Here is a 20,591-nt window from a genome sequence, read left to right on the forward strand (position 1 = left end):
TGGAAATATTTCAGTTCAATAAAACAGCCTTCAGCTTGAAATGTTCTCAGAGTCAAACCTTTAAAAAAAAAAAAAAAAAAAATCTAGAGAGGGAGGGATGCTGATGTGCTCGTGGTGCCAGAAGGGGGCGCGTTTTTCAAAGGTTGCAGAGCATCAATCTGTATTTACATGTTATAGAAATGATAGATTCTGTAGTTGATGGAGATTAAATATCCAACTCATTACACAAAACAAATTAGGAAAAAATACTTTATTAAAAAAGTATGGGTCTAGATAAAACAAGCCAATGTTGTTTCTTACAATCACACAGACCAAACATTTGCATTGCTCAACACAGTGGAGTAACAACCCTTCAAACCATTAGTGAAAATATTACACAGAACATAAATTCATACCACTTCTCAAAGAGTCTAAACACACGACCTTTGATTCAACGTAAGTGACGTAAAGTCGAGAAAAACTTTCATTTACATTAAATACAAATTCAAAAATAAATTAATTTCTTCTTGAAATGAAAATTTCAGCATGGCTGAAATACAACATTTACATTTCATAACCTTTCAATGATTACACCTTCTTCTGAGAAGAAATGCACACACGTCATTTTACACATCAAGCACAAATGCACAAGTCTGAATACACTATGTTGAAAGGTTACACTCAATTTCTAAACATTAGACAATTCCCAGTCATTTAGATTTATTTTCAGTAGCAACTTTTAGTTTTCCCAGAAACTTAATTTTTAGTTTTTTTTTTGTTTTAGTTCTTTTTTTTTTTAACACTTCGGCTCAAAATACACTCTTCCAAACAAATTGACAAATGCACTTTAAATGAGCACAAAATTAAATTTGCATAAGTGTCTTATGTGAGAAAAATCACATAAACTCAGTAATTGCTCAAGAAAAAAAAAATCCTCACAAAAATTAAGGTGGTCATTTTACACCACAATAAATTTCATGTGGAAATAAAACAAAACAAAGTCTGACTACATCTGCTTTCTGCATGAAAGGCATGAACTGTAACCTGTTTATATACACATCTTAAACATGCCCAAAATTTACAACCTTTTGTAAATCATTTGTTCAACATACACACAATAATCAAAACATCTGTGCTCTTCATTTCTAATAGAACAAGTGCAAGTCACATATTCAAAATACAACACAACCAAACAAAAAACTGAAAATACAATTCAGAAAACCAGGTGCAAAAATCATTACAATTCTATATGTAGACAAACACAAAATGTCTTGTTTAACTTAGTTCACAGCTCAGTGAGAAGTAAAACCTCTGCCTGATTACTGTGCTGCCTTAAGGAAATATGCTGAAATCATGTTCATGTAAACATGATTTTAATAGATTAGAACTAACATTTTCTTGTTATTGCACTTGACCTTTTTAGGAGTTTTGCCACTTAAAAACCAGCCTGTGAACAAGATGTTTGAAAAGAGAAATATTTCTGTAGTGAATGATTGTGACCTGCGTCACTTTGGTAGGAGTTATAAATAACCATCATATTACAGATGATGACTGTAAATCATATCAGCAAACATTGGAGTGAATATCTTGTATGAATCAGTTCACAGCTGAGTGAGGAGTGAAACTTCTACTGATCATTTTGCTGCCTTATGCAAATGATCATGCAAACGGAAACATGATTTCTTTTTATAGATGAGAACATTTTTGGATTGTGAACATTTAAAGTTTTGCCCATTTATAAACTAACTTGTGAACAGGATGTCTCTAAGAACGTCCTGTATGAATGAGTTCACAGCTCAGTGAGGAGTTAAACTGTTGACCGTTCATTTTACGAGGGCATTTAAAACCTCCCCGTCAGCCCGATTCCAAGGGCAATTTTACATTTTTGGGGGCCATTTTGCCCCGAGCCCCTGTTAATTTCCAACCCTGCTGCTGTGAACAGGATGTCTATAGAAGGTGAAATGTTTGGTGAAAGAACCATTTATGTAGTGAATGACTGTAACACGCCACTTTGTTAGGAGTTATAAATGACCGTAATATTACAAATGTTGACTGTAAACCGTATTAGAAAACACTGGGATAGAGCTCGACACTCTTTCTCAGCTCAACAAACAAACAAAGACAATGGCAAATACCAGTGCTGTGAAATGACGACTTCACAAAAGTGAAAATCTGTACAACGTCTCTACAACGAGCTGCTTAATGCTTTTTAGATTTTGGCAATTGTAGAGAACCAGAATATTAATTCAGCTGGAAGAGGTCACAATCAGTATAAGTAAGACATGACTGTGTTCAAGCAGCATTGACTGAACAGTGCATGTTATTGCACATTTCACAGCATGGTTTTTAAAATGCCATCAGGCATCAGTACAAAGAACTGAGCCTTTTAAATGAAATACTCCTGCACCTGTGTTCATGTAAGAGGTGGAGTGACATAACAAAAGACTAACAAGATCCGACCACAAAAACCATCATCTGTATTTTCACCAAGCACCAGCCAACAAGATGTTTTCTGACGTTGCTGATTGACCTGCAGGTCTACGGGAACGACAACCAGAGGCTGACTCACTCTGAAGGTCACAAGAGAACAGCAGCGAACCCATCAACAGCTCACATCCAGTTGTACATACAGAGGCAGGCGAAGAACAGGTTGGCACTAAGGCTCGCTAATAAAATCCCCGACCACAAAAGTCGCTTGTAAAAACCTGAGGATGTCAGAGAGAAAGCAAATTAATTTAATGAGAATCATCATACAGCAGCATCAATGTGGCGTGAAGGTTTTCCATTTTGTGTAAATCTTTCGTAGTTTTGTTAGTCAGCCAATATATTCACTGTCTCAGGCCATTTTAGATACATTTCCTAAAACCATGGCGGTTTAATTTGAGACCAGTGTATTTTGAGCAAACACAGAATGCCTCAAACAGACTTAAAAAAAAAAGAAAAGGGATGTAACAATCAGATACTGGCCGCTCTGACACTGATCTTAAAAAGCGGGTCAGGTATCAGCCAAACATCACAAATCCATATTAAATACAGAGGAAAAAAGGACTGAAGCAAACTGATAGATGTGCAATGTTTAGACACTACTGTGTCTTCATCAGCATCAAAACGGACAAAGATAAGGTAAATACATATAGTCAACCTAGAATAGGTGTGCTACTGTCATTGGATAGTTAGCTGAACTGGATTTCAGATCTACTGGATGACGGATCGAAGGGTGCGAGTTGCCATTTCCAATGTCCAAGTGCAAGTACAAGTAATGCATCCATCAGATATACTAAAGGTGACTTAAGAGGAAACAAAGACTCAGCTGTTAAATGTGTGAATCCAAAATGCCTCTTCAGAGCAGTGAGTTGATTATGTCACAGCTCTAGGAGAGGGTGGGAATTTTTCTATTCTCCAGACTTTTAAATGATGATGCAGAACCATGGTAACCTGTGCATGATGTCGTGCAATAACATAATCCGTGTTTTATGCAGTTAAATAAACCAGACCACAGGGACATTTCTACATGTAGATAACATGTGTGCTGCTGCAGTTTAAGAAAAGACTTTGGTGTATTCTTCTGGTATTTGGTGTCTGATGGGTTTGAACATTGTGTACAGCATCCACAGCAGAAAAAACCTGATTGATTTGGCAACCAGGAGACAGTGTTAGGTGGTTTACCGGAGCCTCTACAGCTAATGTGCTTGGGTAGGTTGTTCAATCGTGTGACAATCAACAGTTAGCAAGCTGTTAGCCAGGTGACTCAAGTCAGACCGTAGGCTTCATAGAACCAGGTAAAATGACCTTTTCATCCTCTAATCTTAATCTGTATAAACTCTAGAACAGGTGACACTAAAGATGAACAAAATTAATTATATTGGTAACCCTCAAATGTTAGAATAGTTCACTGTTGTACTGTAAGCTAACCTATCTTAATGATGCACCACATAAAGATACTGTCCAGGCTTTAAGTATTTGGACAGTTACATTTTTATTCATCAGGCTGTGCTTCAGGACATTCAATTTGAAATAAAGTAATAGATATTACATTAAAGTGCCAAGTCTCAGCTTTAATTTTAGTGGGTTTACATCAATATTGAATGAACTGAATTACTACTTTTACAGAAGCAGAGTGTTCAGAAAGATTATGGAAAGCACTGCGGAAACTCCGTCACATCAGAAATATGAAATGGGAGACAAAGTGCACAACGAGTGAGTGGAAAGGAACAGGATTTGTAATGAATCAGGATGTTTGTCAGACATGGATAGAGGACATTCAGCAAGGACAGGAGACTGCTGACAATAACAGGGAACAGAAGAAACGAGCTGAGAATGCAGAAGGAAACAGCAACACACAAATACAGAGATTCAGTGGCGCAGGGCAGGGAACTGATGAAAAAACATGAGTTAGTTGGTGAGTGTTTAAGTTAGGGATGAGGGACAGAAGTGCATTTCTACCAGATGGGTGTGCACCTTCAAAACAGACACTCACTGAACTGTAGCTGGAGGTTTTGAGGAGTTTTAAGTGTCAGAGCTGAAAAAGGACTCACTTGAATGTGCTACAGAGTGTCTTTAGCTACTTGAGGCAGTGATTTGTCAAAAGACTGTGGACACATTATTCTATGGATATAAAATCTGCATTTCTTTGGGGAACGGATAAATCATGTGACATTTACTTTTCCTGGGCTGACAGTGAAGGAAGATTATGGAGCTCAAAAAGTGTCTATGGTCTGGCAGATGCTTCACTATGCTGGTACAACAGATTAAAGGAAATTATGCTGAGTTGCTGCTGGCAACATCAGGACTGCACACTAACTGGGATACTTGCCTGTCATGTGAATGACTTTATGTAGCGGGGCACACAAATTTTCTCCATAACAATAAAACCTCATCTCTATGTCTGAAGATTCTACCAGGTCATGTATATCAAAAAAGAGTTGAGTCAAGGGCAACTGGACTCGAAGACTGAAGAAGACATTTCGCCTCTGATCCAAAAAACGTTCTTCAGTTTTGACCAAGTTCTAATAAACTAGTAGGGCGTCCCAGGCGTTGTTTAGCAGTTGTTTGTTTCCTCCATGTATAGGCCTGCACATGCCTCGTTGCATTGGACTACGCTAAATTGCTCCACTTGTATTTGGGTGTGTGGTAGGGTGAACTAACTTCTGTCTCAGTGTGATACTGGCCTGGGTTTGACAAATAGGGATGTGATGCTTTTTGAAGCTCCTCCTGAGTTTCTAAGATTCACCGTCCATGTATGAACAACGTTGTTGCGTTTGTTCTGTTCTTCTCCGCCTACAGTTTTGGTGTTCTTACGGGATATTGTTGCCATTTTTACATAAGTACAGTTAGGGTAGCCACAAGTTTTTAAGGCTTTCTCAAGGCGTTCTCCTTGGTCTCGGTGCTTGTAGGCACATTGTCAGCCTAGCCCAGTTTGTGTTCCAGTGGGCGGTGAGAGTCAGAGAGGAAGTACTGGTTCATGTGCTTTTCCTGTATACTCAAAGGCTCCTGCTCTGTTCTCTTCAGTGCTCCTGATGTCCTCGTGTGATCTTGATGTTGCGGTCCAGTTGATGTGTTCTGAGAAGGCTTTCACTTCCTGAGTTTCATTTTGACCCATGTGTTGTCCACGTATATATTAACCGATGGTTAGGTGCTGTTCCCTCTATGGAGGTCAGGGCTCTGGCTACTTCCTCCATGTAGAGGTTAGCCACAATGGGAAACACTGGTTAACCCATGGCACAGTCATGCAATTTTCTGTAAAAGCCCTCGTATTTGAAATAGGTGGTGTTCGAGCAGAGGTCAAACTGGTCTTGCATCTGGGCTGAGCGTGGTTCTGTTGCTAGTCAGAACTAAAAGAAGCCTTTTGTATGAGATGTGAACCGTGTTCAAGAATCTACAAGTCTGGTTGCTCTTGACTCAACCCTTCTTGAAACACCTCATGTTAGACCTACATTCAAAGTTAAACATGAGGTGCATGACAACTTCTATGATGTGGGGACAGACTCTGTGACCTTTGACAGAAAGTGCAAATACATTCAGCATATGCAGCCCATACGGATCCTTTACAAGCTGTACAAGACTCATCTCTGTGAGGAGGAAAAGGTTCAACTCTCAAAGCATGAAAAGCATGAAGATGCAATAGCACAGACTATTCATGAATCAAACAATAGTGTGCAAACATAAGTCCAAGAAGGTAGTTCTGAACTTGTAACACTTGGGCAGAGAGTGCTCTGATGATTGTATTCAGCAAAGTCTCATTTTAAAATATTTCAGATGGGGGCACTTGAGTTCTCACCCCTCTCTTGTCAGGCAAAGAGTCAAGAGAACTGTACGGACCACACTTGATGGTGAAACACTGGCCATGTCATGAAATTGATAGTGCAATCTTTCTGGTTACGCTCTTGTGAAATGACTACCGGTGATGCTGCTTGAACATGCTACACCAATAACCTAAATTAATAATAAAAATAATAAAATAATTCACTGGTTGATACACAAAGTCAGTCATTGAGAAAAGATTCTGTCTGGAAATGAGCAGCAACAAAGAATTTATCTAAATTCAAAAAGGTTGAACGAGTCCTGTGGCACAACTCAGAAGAACAACTTGCCTTACCAAAATGGGGGCATTAGCTCTCCAGTTAGTTGAGGCATTTAGTGAATGACATGAGTGAATGATAGAAACTTGATTAACAAAGTCAGTCTTCTAAGTCACGTAAAAAGGAACTGAATACAGGAGGCCTATTGAAATATGCAGTGTTGTCTTATTTTTTTGTTGTATTTTCTGTTTACAAAAAAGGAAGTCTCAAGGCTTCAGCACAGGACTGGGAATAAATGCTTTTTTGGGGGGGAAAGAGGGAGTTTGTTAAGTTCCACGTATTAATATGTATTTATAGATATGTACGTTTACAATATTTTGTACTGGTTGCATTATATTCAGTTGCTCAAATGACTGCCTGCATGAGAGTATACATGTTATCTGGTATTGGGAAGAAGTAACAGGATGTGGTGTTGTTGCGCATGAAGCGTGTTGTGAACATGGCCATCGCCAATAAAGCAGTTGTCGTATCTGCCACTGTCCATAGCTGTGCCACAAGATTACAAGTAATATGGATACAGATACTTGGAAAAGTTAAATGTGAGAGAAATTTCTGACAGTGTTAATAAGAATTTATTTGAAGGCAAAATCCCATCTGGACGTTTGTTGAGGTAATGAGAGAGAGAGCGTCAAGACCTATTTCCTGAATTTTGGATGCGTTCAGGCTCTGCACATCTAGAGTTACCAGATTATAATCTAGTTCACATTTGAACTTTTGAACTGATAGTGTTAAGTTTTATCAACTGTGTCCCCAAGATAAAAAAAGGGAAACTTGAGACAAACGTCATATTGTAATAGAGGCTCAGTAAGATTACTAACACTTGCAAGTCATTTATTTTTGTTATGACCTTTAAAGACTTATGAAAATAAAATGCAGATAACGCTATTGTACATCACTATGCACAGACCAACCACGGCTCTGCAGCGTCATTGAAGTTTCGGGGAATAGAAAAATTCTCACACTCTCCCGGGGCAATGACTCCCCGCTCCGCAAAGGCATTTTGGATTCACACACTTAACAGTTCAATCTGTCCTGTTTCCTCTAAAGTTATTATACTTGATGGGTGCATTACCTGTAATTTTATTTGATTTTTGAAACTGTAAAATGCATCTGTTCTTTTGTTTCTGACGTGTTTATATTTGCATGAGTTGCCGTAGCCAATGTCCATCATCCTGCCGGAAGGACGACCAGCAGCACTCCATCAATCAGGCCTTGATGGTAGAGTTGCTAGACGGAAGCCACTCAAGTAAAAGGTATGATAGACCACTTGGAGTTTGCCGGCATTTAAAAAGGACTCAGAGCATGTTAATTGTTAACTGTTTAAAAATATGTTTCAATACTGCATTTTGCAGGCAAACAAAAATTGATTCAAATCGAGAATCAACCCAAAGATGGGAAAAAAAAAAAATCAAAAAAAATCGAGATTTTATTTTTTGGCCATATTGCCCAGCCCTATTAGAAACTGTAAAGCAGACTGGGATTTCAACTCTATTTTAAAAAGGCCAAGAAACATCATGAAGTTGTTATAAAACAAAAAATCGAATGGGATTTCAAGCAGATTGACGTGTCCCTGCTATGTTTAAACTAGACTGCTTACCTTTTGGAGAAGGGGGTTTCTCTGACTCCTGTGTTGTAGTACCAACCAAACAAGCGGAGGACTCTGAGGAGCTGCTTTGCTTCTCCTTCTCACTCACACCATCTCTTAATATGGAATTCAAATCTACAATACATGAAGAAAAAGATACAAACATTGAAACATGAAGTTATTAGGAACAGTAAGAAAACAATTGTGATGGGGAGACAGGGCTGAATTTTACATTTGATTTAAAAGGTATAACCCTTATTTACATTTTTGTTGGACCCTCCTTTTGACAGTGAAAAAAGCTGAATGAGTCTTATTAGGATCGGTTTGTGGATTGAAGAAAAACGTGCACGCAGATTTGATCATATTGAAACTGTAAATAGCCACAGTTGACATGATTGATTTCATTGATCAGAAGAATGAATAGCAGCATGTGATACCTTTATTTCCCATGGTCCTCTATTTTTTTAATAGAATAAATCCACCAAGAGAAGGCTGAAATACTTTAAGACCCTCCTTGCTCTCACAAAGTCAGCCTACCCTTCCTTCAACAAAGATAAAAATTATAAAATTAAATATCTTCGTCCTTTTTCAACTAACCTCCCACCAAGTAACAACTGTACAGTCCCTTACATACTAAATTTAGGATTTTTATGAATTTTTTTTTTTTATATCACTCAATTTTTAAACTTTGTGATCATTTGAAATAACTGACTTTGGGTTTAATAGACAAAGCCATTTTACTCTTAGAGCCACTACTTGTAGAAATTGAAAATGCTTTACTTTAATGTACTCTGGTGGTAGAGATAGACAATGATTGTCACTACAAACCCCCCTTCAACAAACATTTTATTCAGAACCGTTTAACCTCTGCTTTACGTACCTTGTTGGATCTGGAAGGGTGATATCGAAGGTGAATAGCAGCCGCTGTAAATGGAGGAAGTTTGCTCTACATGTGAGGAGGACATGTGAAAACATGGCGACACAGGTGGAGACATGAGCGTGGCTTCGGCCTCAGTTGAAAAAAGTCGGAGTTTCCTGCCACTGATGTTGAGTCGAGCAGGGCTGATGAGAGGGCGGCGTTGTCTGGCAGAACCGGAACTGGAACTAGCACTAGCCGAACCAGATACTGAGGGAGGTGGAGAGGGGGCTGGGGATGATGGGCGGCTCACTGACTTCAGTGAAAAGTAGTCTGTGCCAAAAAGCAGTGAGAAATGTCAAATCAAGTGCTTTGAAATTGTTAAGGATTTTTCATGATATAGGATTTAGTGGAGATCACAAAATAATCAAAAAGGAGTTTTGATACCTGAGGACGGGGAGGCTGGTCTGCTTCCGCTAAACAGGTAACCAGAATCTGAAAACAAGACAAATACATATGTAATCACACCATTCATCACCACCATGAACCAGGGCTTTCTTTCCCCTACATTAATCAGTGTTTTTCATGTTAATGCAAAAAAGATTATTCACAGTGCCAATATCAAAGAAAACACAACTCTGCAGATTTTTTAATTCTTCGTTTTGGCTTTACAACCCACAGTTTCTGTATAGTTGACCTGCTGTGTGTAAGAAACTCTGACGGTCTGAATAAAAGCTAATGTTGGTCTGTGTCTGATAGACCTAAAAGTAGACAACTTTGTGCAAACATGTCAGGCCATGTGTCATTATGTGGGTAATCTGATAGCATGTTTACATACACATGTAGTAACCTGAAAAAGTTACTGTAAATCTGTGTACGCATGCAGCAGGTCATTTTGGTCAACCATGGTTTACGTTTTTTAACTAATATAGTAGATGCTGCTTTCTAACTTCTGTTTGTGGTGTGTGAATGTCAGAGCAGACTAACAGTGCAGTGAGAGGAGAGAAAAGGCAGACCGAGTGTCTCAGTTTAGGATGGAATTATTTTAAATACGAGGACGCACCGCTCCGTGTAATCATCTCTCTCCTTTCATCCAGCAGCTCGACTGTGCTTTCCCTCTCTGCAGTCTGTTATGCGTGTGCATACTTGTAAACGAGTAACAAGGTTTCTCATTTACATGACATTTAAGAAATCAGCTTACTGGAGAAAATCAACTGTAATCAGGTTACTCAAGTGCAGGTAGAAGTAATGAGATATGAGGTGGTGGTCTCTTTGTCAGGTTGTTCTGATGTTTTCAGCCCCCTAGTGGTAAAAATTGATAAATGCGGCTTTAGATGGAATAAGGCCAATCAACCCTCTACTTGGGTCATATTTTCGTAATACATACATATTCATTATAAGATAAATGCATATTCTTATGCAAGGTCATCATACTATATGCAAAACGGAGGATCAATAGGTCAGGCTGGAATATCAGCTTACTGCGGATATAATGGAATCAGCGTGTATGTGGACTGATAAGTAAAAGTTGTTGCAGTACAGAAATGCCAAAGTTATATCTGAGGCCACCTAGAAACTCTGTCTCTATTATAGTTTTGCCTTAAGAGAGCACTGATAACTTAAAAATTGTAAAATGTTAAATTATGTGTTTAAAACAAAATGAAAAAAAAACACCTCTGCATAAAAACTACAGTGCTTCAGACATCTTTTCTAGAAAGTCTTTGCCCTGTTTGGAAACAGGGTTGTTACCCAATTATTTGACAAGCAGCAGAAACTGAAAGTAAAGCTACTGAATCTAATCAATTATAAATCTTGTCTGTATTCAAGGCTGTACACAGCAAGGAGAAACTCAAGATCAAACATGTCTGAGTAGCTTTGGGAGACAAGAACTGTAGACACAAGTAGGCCAAATACATTTGCCCCCGTTGGCTTTGTGGGGAGTGACCAGCCGCTTGAAAAACACATTTTAACTACCATGTCAATTATCTTCTGCAAATGTTTTGAGTAATGAGACAAGTAAATGACTTGGGCTCTTAATCTAATCACATGCATCTTCAGATTACGCCAAAAGGCAAAGCAAGATCGACCAATATCAGATGACTTGCGTTTCATCTGTGAACTCAAGATGAATGAAATCATTTTAATGTTACCTGTCGAGGCGAAGGAGGGGACGGTGCCAAGGCTCAGGGCTCTACTGAGACGCTCGAGCAGAGAGGAGGGGGAGACCTTGCGCTCACGGGGACTCCTCTTTTGGCGGTTGATGAGCTTGGAGATGTTAGGGGGCGGAGTGGGGATGAAAGTGTCTGCCATGCCAGGGGAGAACGAAGGAGATTGGCTGCTGAAGGGCGGGACCGCAGGGCTGCCAGGAAGGTATCTGCAACACAAAGGCATCATAATGTCTTCCGTCGTAATGTCTACCACATTGTTTTGTGCAAAAATATACTGTCGGACGCAGACTCTGCAAAGAACATTATAAATAGTTCTGTAACGCCACTGAATTTTAAATTTGTTATTTTTGTCTGTAGATGTGATACATCTATTCCAGATGTAAACATCCAACATTCTTGACATTAAAAAAAATAACCACTGAGTTTTATAACTACTACAAGCAGTGCCGCCTTGGCAGTCAATCAGTGTATAATCATTGTAACATACTGCTCTGACAACCACTTAGTGTAAGCAGTGTATTTATGGCGCCACTGACATGCTGCTGCAGCTGTCGGGCAACACGCAGCAAGTGCCTTCAGAACAAAAGCTCTAAGAGAAATGCTGCCCAGCAATACAACTTAGTTCTTTCACATTTCCTCAACACACAGTCAGTGGCCCGTACGTGTTACGATTCAAAGTAGTTCCTATTCAGTGGCAATCAACCTTAATCATAACACACACACACAAAAACAATTGCAGCACTCTTGATCGTCATTAAACTGACATTTTTCCTTTAAGTCCAATTCTATGTTCAGTACCAGTCAAAAGTTTCTCATTTAAGTGGGAAGGTGTGTCCAAACTTTTGACTGGTACTGTGTGTAACTATGGTACCATTTCAAAAAGTGGACAGACAGTGTCTTTGTGTGGATGAAAAAAAAAACAAAAACAAAACAAACAACAAGGCATATCCTTTCATCAGCTGTTTATTATATTCCATATACAGCAAACAACCCTTTCAAAACAGGAGCCTGACATTAAAAGCATGACACCCAATTTCAAGGATCTAAACACCCCAAACACAATTTAATTGGGTATATTGCAGGAAACCTTTCAACATGGACGGAACTACATTTGAGGCTGCTACAGAATATATAAACATAAAAAGTCATAATATTGAGATGTATTTGATTAGCTTATTTATACTATAGTTTGGGATTGCAAACTATTGCTTAATTGTGTAAAAATTAGCAAGATTTGGAAGAATATCTATTGTTTTTTTGAAGTACTGGGTCTTTTGGTGTTTCTGCAACACAAATTGCTAAAAACATTATCACATTTGTTAGCTACATTCTGGATATCAATAGTTACAGTGCTATTAAAAAAAATTAACATTCACTTCATAGTAAAAAGGTAGTTCTATAGCTATGACTAAAAACACAAAATATGTTTGTGGCACTCATAATGTTGCAGCTGCATCTGGCAGCTTAAATTTTTGAATGTAGTGCTTCTAGAGTTAAATGCTTGACACAAATTAAGGTTAACAGTCATACAGCTTATAAAAAAGGTAGATACATATTCAAGCTACACATTATGTAGATATAACACAACAAACACATACTGGGCGGGTCTATAGTGAACACAAAACTTTTTGTACAGCATGGAAAACTGGCAAAGATAATACTTTAAGTTGTACCATACTATAGCTGCAACAATTATTGTCATTACTGATTATTCTAATTGTTTACTTGATGCATCAACAGTCTAAGGCCATAATAACTTGCCAGAGCCCAAAGTGACGTCGTCTAATCTCATGTTTGGTCTGAACAACAATTCAAACCCCAAACTAGAAGCAGCACGTTTGGCATTTTTGCTTAAATGACTGAAACGATCAGAGGATTAGGTAATGAAAATAGTTGGCAATTAATTTTCTTGTGATTGACTAACTGACTAATCATTGCAGCATTATACCTTACATATGTAAATAAATGTAAAATATATATAGCTGAAATATTATCTTGTCAAGAGTTTAAGATGCAACTTGTCATATGATGCAGTTTATGAAAGGTTAAAAAAAAGGAAGTGACTCAGCGTTATTATACTGTTTTATCAGGCTACAGTACTGCATAGCACAGTATCTCAGCTCCAAAACTTGGGTATTACTCTGTATGAGAAGTTAAACAGAGTCAGTTTCCTCAAAAACTTTACAAACTGCATCTTAAACATTTTCCATCTAGCAACTGAATTTCACTATTTAAAGCTCTGGTTTGAGAACATAACTTCATCTACAGGACAGCACAACATGCAATTTAAACCCTATAGTTACAGTACTCTACCCACCAAATACAGTCTACAAACACTACAGCTGTTATTTCAGTACTTTTGGTTTGTAATACAAATTACTGTTGAATAAATATCCCTCCTACTGAAGCATTTATAATTGAAAACAGAGGTTGACAGATACTGTACCAAGGGAAAGGTGAAATGTTAGCGCATGGAACTAGTACGTCTATCAGTGTGTTTAATCCATCGACATGTTAGAACGCTGATAAAGGAAAGTTTAATATTATTGTGTACCAGTGATAATACTATGAATCAGTAGGAGACGGGATAATGAAATTAATACTCTAGCTGCAACTGATAATGCAGCATTTAAATTTTTTTAAATTAGCACAAAGTTTTATTCAAACAGAATATTAAAAACATGGCAGTCCAACATCTCAGTTGGAACAACAGAATCTTCGGATAGAAAAAATAAATAGAAACCTACCCTGTTTAAACCGTGCAAGACCAGTATTACTAATACTGCTGAGTTTGTAGTGATTTATGTTGCAAAAGGGCAACTTGTAAAGTAAAACTTAAATGACACATTGTGTCATAAAAATTTGATTCTTTGACTCAGCAGAGCAGTTTGCTTGCAGTTCTGCATTAGACTCGAAACATTTCTTGCATGACTATATTCAGTTGCAGGGGGTGAACACTTCATGTATGTTTGTATGTTCCAGCACTGATACAACAAGGTCACCAAACCACTAGTAAGGCATGATTACTTTGAGCAAATGCCAAGACAAGCTAAGTAGCTGACAGGTATTCACCTCGAGGCACCGTTTTAAATCATCAGCTATTGGCACAGCAGAAAGTAACAAAAACATCACACAAACACTAACATTATAAAATGCAAAGTGTTTTGCAGGGTGTATTGTCTTACAGTCAAGAAGGAAAGTGTGATCCAACTGGATATCACAAGCACCAGATTACGACAACGAGGACGGGAGAGAAGCAGCAAACGGTTTGGGAGTAATGACGGACTTTGGGGAAACATTGATGAACTCGTGACTGCGAACTAACGCGTTTTAACATTGCTTCAATAAAAAGAAAAAATGTTAGTTACAACTAATGATTAAAATATGCATAATTTATACGCAGAGGCTGTAAGGATGAGAATGCAACACAGCCACTTCCCTACAAACGTAACCACACAGACGCAGAAATCCTCCAGCTTCGACTTGAGAACTGATCGGTTTCTTCAGCACTGATGTTGTGTTCTTCAGTAGGGCCCGCGGTGTCTTTACATATTAGTATTTCATGCAATGAGCTGTAGTTAGTAAATGATTTTCAACCAACAGCAACACCAGACTGTTATAAATGAGTACATTCAAAAACGCTTTAAAACATCCCGGTACAGAGTAGATTATAGTTTAGTTTAATACTAGTGAAGTTTTCATTGTTATAATCCCACAATATGGTTTTAACTTGTCTATTGCATTTGTTTTAACTCTGAAGGTCAGAGAAGTCATCACACATTTGTTTTGGTTAATAAAGTATAAGCAATGTAATCAGTCATAAATAAATAAACATGGTACAATTTCCTATAAATCCCATTCTTTAGTGTACTTAAAGGTCATCTTGAGAGTTAGGAATCATGTAATAAGTAGTTATTGAGAAACCTACATTGATCAAATCTGACCAATTCCTACGAGGTTGTTCTAGTCAGTTTCTCTCATTGATACAATCAAAAATAAAAAAATGTATTATTCACTATTCTGTTACCAACCAGAGGGACTAAGAATTCATCTTATTGTTCAACAATACCCTTAACTGCTAATGTTAACCTGAAATTTTACATGCATCAGATGAATCTAGACCAACGTGAATTTATGCTTGCAGGCGAGGTTTTGATGTGACATAATGAAGGGAGCAGGGTGTGTTTGATCACCCTGCAGATTGGTAACAAATCAGAATTTGGTCACATATTAAATGCTAGTATTTTGTATCCATTATAAAAGTGTGGCCGGACAGTTAATCCTATGTTTATAGTTTGCCGTTCACATGCCATAACCACAGTCATTCACACACGGCAGCAAAAGAGGGCAGTTTGGAGTAAAAAACAAAAAAAGGACAGTGAATAAAAAACTTCATGTTTTGTTCTTTTTAGGAGAATTAAAAACAGAAATTGGCAACATCTTTAGATCGATGACTGTGCTTTGATCTGCTTCTAAAGATCAAATATTTCATGGAAACAGGACCATTTCCACAACCCCACGTCATGAGTACAATTATAACATCACTGCTCAGGTTCTGACCTTCGATATCTGGTTCTTCGTAGACCCTGGGGTTTGCGAGTTGCAACAGCAGCGGCAAAGCTGACTAGGCAACAGAGGGAGGTAATGCTGAGCTTGGCTGTGTCCATCCAGCTTGAGGCAACATTGAAGTAGCTCTCACTCAGGTGCAAGCATAGGATGAGGAACCACAGGACAGAGGCCACAGCATCAATTCTTCTCAACCTGAAAATGCAGGAATAGATTAAATTATTGAAATCTATATAAAAAGTTTCATGCTTAAATTCACAGTCTGGGATTACCGTTCCAAAATAGAGGTGTGAAATCTTACCTCACAGGTCCTGCTATGAAGATAGCAGAGAGACAAGTCAACAGGCCAACAGAGACAACAGCCATCTGGTTCTCCTTTCCATACTGCCACACCAGCTCAGCATTTTCTACGGCCATATCTGGGAGCAGCTCCAGCAGATTCTGCCAGACATTCATGTTTTCGTCGCTTTTGTTGTTGGGCGTGGAGTCATTGAGGGGTTTTGGAGGAACGACCCCTCCGCTCAATATCTGTTGGCCACTAGAGGAAGCCTGCTGGTCGGTCAATCCACAGAAAGATGTGGAAAGTAGGAAAGCACAGATCAGGAAGGCGAGGGCTCGTAGCAGTATGACCCCCATTGGAGCAGACACAGAACAGGAGCTCTGTAGGAAAGAGAACATGTTTTCAGTGTGGATTCTGACATTTCCACACACAAAGACCAATTCTAACATGTTGTATGTTATTAAAAGGAAACTATGTGCAAAACTGGCAGATTCATGTTTTTTCCCCCCATTTCAACCATTTTCAACCTGAAATTACGGCTTGTTTTGTGCAAAAATACACCAAGGAAAACATCCATATACACATTAAATTCATCAAATTTCATCTAGAGAAACAAATGCCATTTTTCCCAAAAAGTTAAAGCTTTACTCAGCCGAACAATGCTGGGTGACTTTTAAAAAAAGTTTGTTTGTAGACGATTGGCTGTGCTAACAATGGAACTATCAATTCAGCTTTGAGCACATTCGCAAAAAAAAAAAGTTGAGTTAGTAATTATAACCCATGCAAAATAAACAGATCAGATAAAAAGACAGTATTAAACACAATATCAAATGAGGGTAAAAATGATTAGAATATTTCTTTTCAGTGGCAGCGCATGTTAAGTAGTCTAGTGGGATTATGGAAAGGAACTACTGACATTTGTGTTATGTCTCAAGATGAATAGACCTTTCAATAAAAATAATCAAAGCAGACCATTATAAAAATGTTCAAATTAAGGAAGTTTCTGTTTCCAAAGCTAGAGAGGAAACTTAAATTAAAAAAAAAAAAAAAAACTGTTTAAAGAAAATAAATAGATGCTTGATTAGGTCTCTGCTGGATATTCTGCATGTTTAATTTACTAGAGGCTGAGACATTTAAAAATGTGAGTATAACTTTTCTAATAAAACAGTACAGTGGGCTTTCCTTTTATTTATTATCAGCTCAATCAGCATATCAAGATGTATTAACATCAGTTCATGTTATACTGAGCAGCAGTGAAGGAGTAACTATACCCCCTTTCACACATGCACTGCAACCCTGAAGTTATCTAGACATTGCCCTGAGGAGCTGTGTGTGTGAATGCAAATGTCCGAATTAGTCGGACCAGACATTAAAACAGACTATAACCTGACAGCCCCCTAGTACAAAGTCCGTGTAATGTCCGTTTGAGCCCATGTGTGCATACAACAGTGAATTCTCCGGAGAAATCACAGGAGCTAGTGGGCAACAACTACAATAAAAACTGTAAATACAACTAAATCTGCCAGTAAGGGAGATGATACAAGCAATTTATCAAACTGTTGAACAAGCAGAACATAAACTTAGATATGAGGTCTGAGTTCCAGTTGTCAACCCTCTCATTCACAGCTGCCATTTTACACATGCAGCTGGCGTTGGATTTATGCAGCAGGCCAGCTATGCTGTGTTGTTTTGACTGAGCCTGAACGCCCTGCTGTGAAGCTAACGCTAATGGGAGAAAATATAAGCCATTTTATTTGTTGAAAAGCTTAAAAACACTTAATTACAACCGCAGTGTACTTTTTGTGTCATGTCCTGCTTCCTACACCCCTCGTCTAAATCAAACAGTATTTCCAGTAGGTGAGAACACGTCAGACAGACAATCCTGCTTTGTGCTACATGTGTGAAAGAGCAACTCCGGAAAATGTTTGGACTTGATTCTCCACAATTCGGAGTTCACATGTGAACTTATGTGACAGAATTCCAGTACAGATTATGTACATGTAAATTTTCCAACATAAGACCATTTCTGCAACAAAAAGTTGTTATATCTTTGATATAATTATCTGATTTAGTCATTCACCACAGCACAAGGTTATCCATCAAGCCTGAGGGGGATTCAGTGCTGTGTTTCATGTAATTTCATTCATATATTGACAGTCTGTCAAGAGTCTGCGGTTCTGGATTACTCTGACCTTTATGAAGTCCTTGATAGTATCCCGGGTGTGTCGAAGGTGATGGCTTAGGAGCACGGTTCGAAGTTGGCGGTTTTGGTATTTGATGTAGTACTCCACTGCTGCCTGACATGGCGGGCATAACTTATAGGTCTGCTCCAGGTGGTGCTTGTAGGCCTCAATTTCCTCATCATAGTTTTCCTACAAAAGAAATGAACAGTAATAAATTTGATGTTTACAGACTTCAGACATGGTATCAAAAAAAGAGTGTTGCAGTGAATGGAAAAGAGCAAAATACATACATCATCTCTTGGGATAAATGAGGCCAACTGCTTGATCTTTGCAGACTGGTTCTTATTGCACTTCTTGCACAGCAGCATCTGAGAGTTGACCCACTGCAGTGTGTTAGGTGGCACAGCTGAAGGAAGACTACCAGACACTCCATGGTTCAGATCCTCCATGTACTGAGCAGGGATGGGTTTGTTGTAATCCCCATTCTGATTAAAAAAAAAAAAAAAGATTCACTATAGCTTTTTGACATACAATGACAATAATCAACAAGTCATATACTTGTCAAACTTACATCCTGGAAACCATTGTACTGGTCACAGTTGGGACAGTCCCAGCAGTTCCTGTTCCCATAGGGTACCACTGTATCCTGATTACAGAACCAGCAGTTCACATTGGCATTGACCGGCTTCTTTCTGCAAGTAAGATATAGCATGACACTGTTAATCAAACCTGCCGACACATGTCTGAGGTCCAAACATTTCCTAAAGTGGAATTCAGAGAGCACATGAGTCCTTGGTGTGGCTCCAGAGGGAGCATTGATATCATTACTACATAAATGTGGCTCTTCTTCTTATATACAGTGAAATAACTGACGCACAGACTACGAGCATGTCCTGTTAAAGTCCTTGACGGCCAAAAGTTTGGGAAGCCCTGTTGATATTTAGCTAATGCACAGATTAATAATAACGTTAAGACAACATTTAATAACATTATGACACTCCGTTCCAAGGATACAATAGTTCTTAAGTCATCAAAACTAAAATATCTGTGTTTCAACTTGTGTAAAATGACCATTTATCTTAACATTTGTGTCACAAAACTACCATGCACTAAGTTAGTTAGCAAAACAGCTAGCAAAGTTAGCGCTAGCTAGCGTTGACAGTTGGACTACTCTTCGGAAACGGGAGGTATATTTGCACATTTTTTGTTAGCGACATTACTCGTTGAACGTCACGGTTTTGAATCGGCCATGCACATTTTGAAGCCAGCATGCTAACTCGAAACAACTTGGACGTAAATCACGCTACAAACATGCCGCAAAGCCTTGAACTTACCTGGTAGCAATTTTGTATATCAGCGCTCCGCCGGCGGCAAACGCCGTGGCGCCGACTCCAGTGTACATTATCTCAGGATATTCCAACAGAAGATGGCTGAACGTCTGCATTTTTGCTGAAATTGGCAGCAAATTAGCAAACAAAAACAGCAAAATGTAGTGTTTTTATTATAACACGAAACGCGGCGCGAGGGGGCACGCGGCAAGCGATCCCCTTTTGTTCACGCCCATGTAACGGAAGCGGAATCACGTCACTGCCTGGACGCGTTCCAATATGATTGATTCATCCTTTGTTGTTGACTGCACCATTCACTAAAACTGATCATATGCAAACTATTACGTGAGTCTAAACGTTATTGGCCACATGCTGAGTGTTTTAGGCGATTGACTTTGTTACATTTGGGATCAGTTACAAGTTTGTTGAATTTTAAGCCACGCGCAGTGTAGCAGACAGGAAGTACGATGTGTGTTGGAATGTGGAGTTTCTGTCTTGTTTTCCCTCCCGTCGTTCAAACCTCTGATAGGTCAATAGCCAACACATGTAGCCTTACGTCTACCCTAATACTAAACGTTACGTCTCTTGCAGAAAAAACAAACTCTTTACTTTAGAAAAAAATGGGTTAATCCGTCTTTCAATTAACATGTTGTCCAGTTTAATTATGCTACCTTCTCCAATAGGTACCATTAGTTATTGATCCTGTCAGATGTCATACTTCTGTCATGACAAAAACAAGTGATTGATTCGTTATCATCCTATTCAGAGTTGGAGGACTTTGGAAAAAACTTATTTTTTTTTATTTTTTATTTTTTTTTAACAATTTCAACAAAGCTAGTATTAGTTCGAAAGATAAACTGTGTCCGCTCTATAAATAGGCAAATTAATTAATAGGACAATTAATCATTGAAGCTTACACACAATATCTCTAAAACTTTAATTAGGAAAGGTACATACACTCAAATAGTAGTAACTATAGCCTTTGTTTACTATGACTACTACTACAATAATGATAATAATGATGATGATAATAATAATCATAATAATAATATAGACTCATAACTTATA

At 38.4% G+C, this 20,591-nt stretch overlaps 1 protein-coding gene across 2 annotated transcripts; it reads right to left on the reverse strand.

Moving 5' to 3' along the window:
* Positions 1-231: 231 nt before the first annotated feature.
* Positions 232-19,758, reverse strand: tmem201 (transmembrane protein 201). 2 transcript variants are annotated; one of them, XM_044351436.1, is made up of 11 exons: positions 19,530-19,758; positions 18,767-18,887; positions 18,486-18,680; positions 18,205-18,384; positions 16,034-16,392; positions 15,727-15,927; positions 11,149-11,372; positions 9,446-9,493; positions 9,023-9,331; positions 8,155-8,277; positions 232-2,684 (listed from the first exon to the last, which is right to left on the reverse strand). In XM_044351436.1, exons 1-11 carry the CDS (start codon positions 19,637-19,639, stop codon positions 2,590-2,592), a joined length of 1,965 nt encoding a protein of 654 aa, XP_044207371.1. In that variant the 5' UTR covers positions 19,640-19,758; the 3' UTR covers positions 232-2,589. The 2 variants fall into 2 exon arrangements, with proteins under 2 accessions (XP_044207371.1, XP_044207372.1); XM_044351437.1 differs by lacking the exons at positions 232-2,684; positions 8,155-8,277; positions 9,023-9,331; positions 9,446-9,493; positions 11,149-11,372 and having other exon boundaries at positions 12,114-15,927; positions 19,530-19,750.
* Between the last annotated feature and the right edge of the window lie 833 nt (positions 19,759-20,591).

The sequence above is a fragment of the Thunnus albacares genome, chromosome 5 (assembly GCF_914725855.1).
Source record: "Thunnus albacares chromosome 5, fThuAlb1.1, whole genome shotgun sequence".
Lineage (NCBI taxonomy): Eukaryota > Metazoa > Chordata > Actinopteri > Scombriformes > Scombridae > Thunnus > Thunnus albacares.

Coding starts and splice junctions, on each gene's coding strand:
- tmem201 (XM_044351436.1), bottom strand. CDS start 19,639: ATGCAGACGTTCAGCCATCTTCTGTTGGAATATCCTGAGATAATGTAC. Junction 18,385..18,485: donor CATTTATCCCAAGAGATGAT/GTATGTATTTTG, acceptor TTTCTTTTGTAG/GAAAACTATGATGAGGAAAT. Junction 2,685..8,154: donor GAAACCCCCTTCTCCAAAAG/GTAAGCAGTCTA, acceptor TGACATCCTCAG/GTTTTTACAAGCGACTTTTG.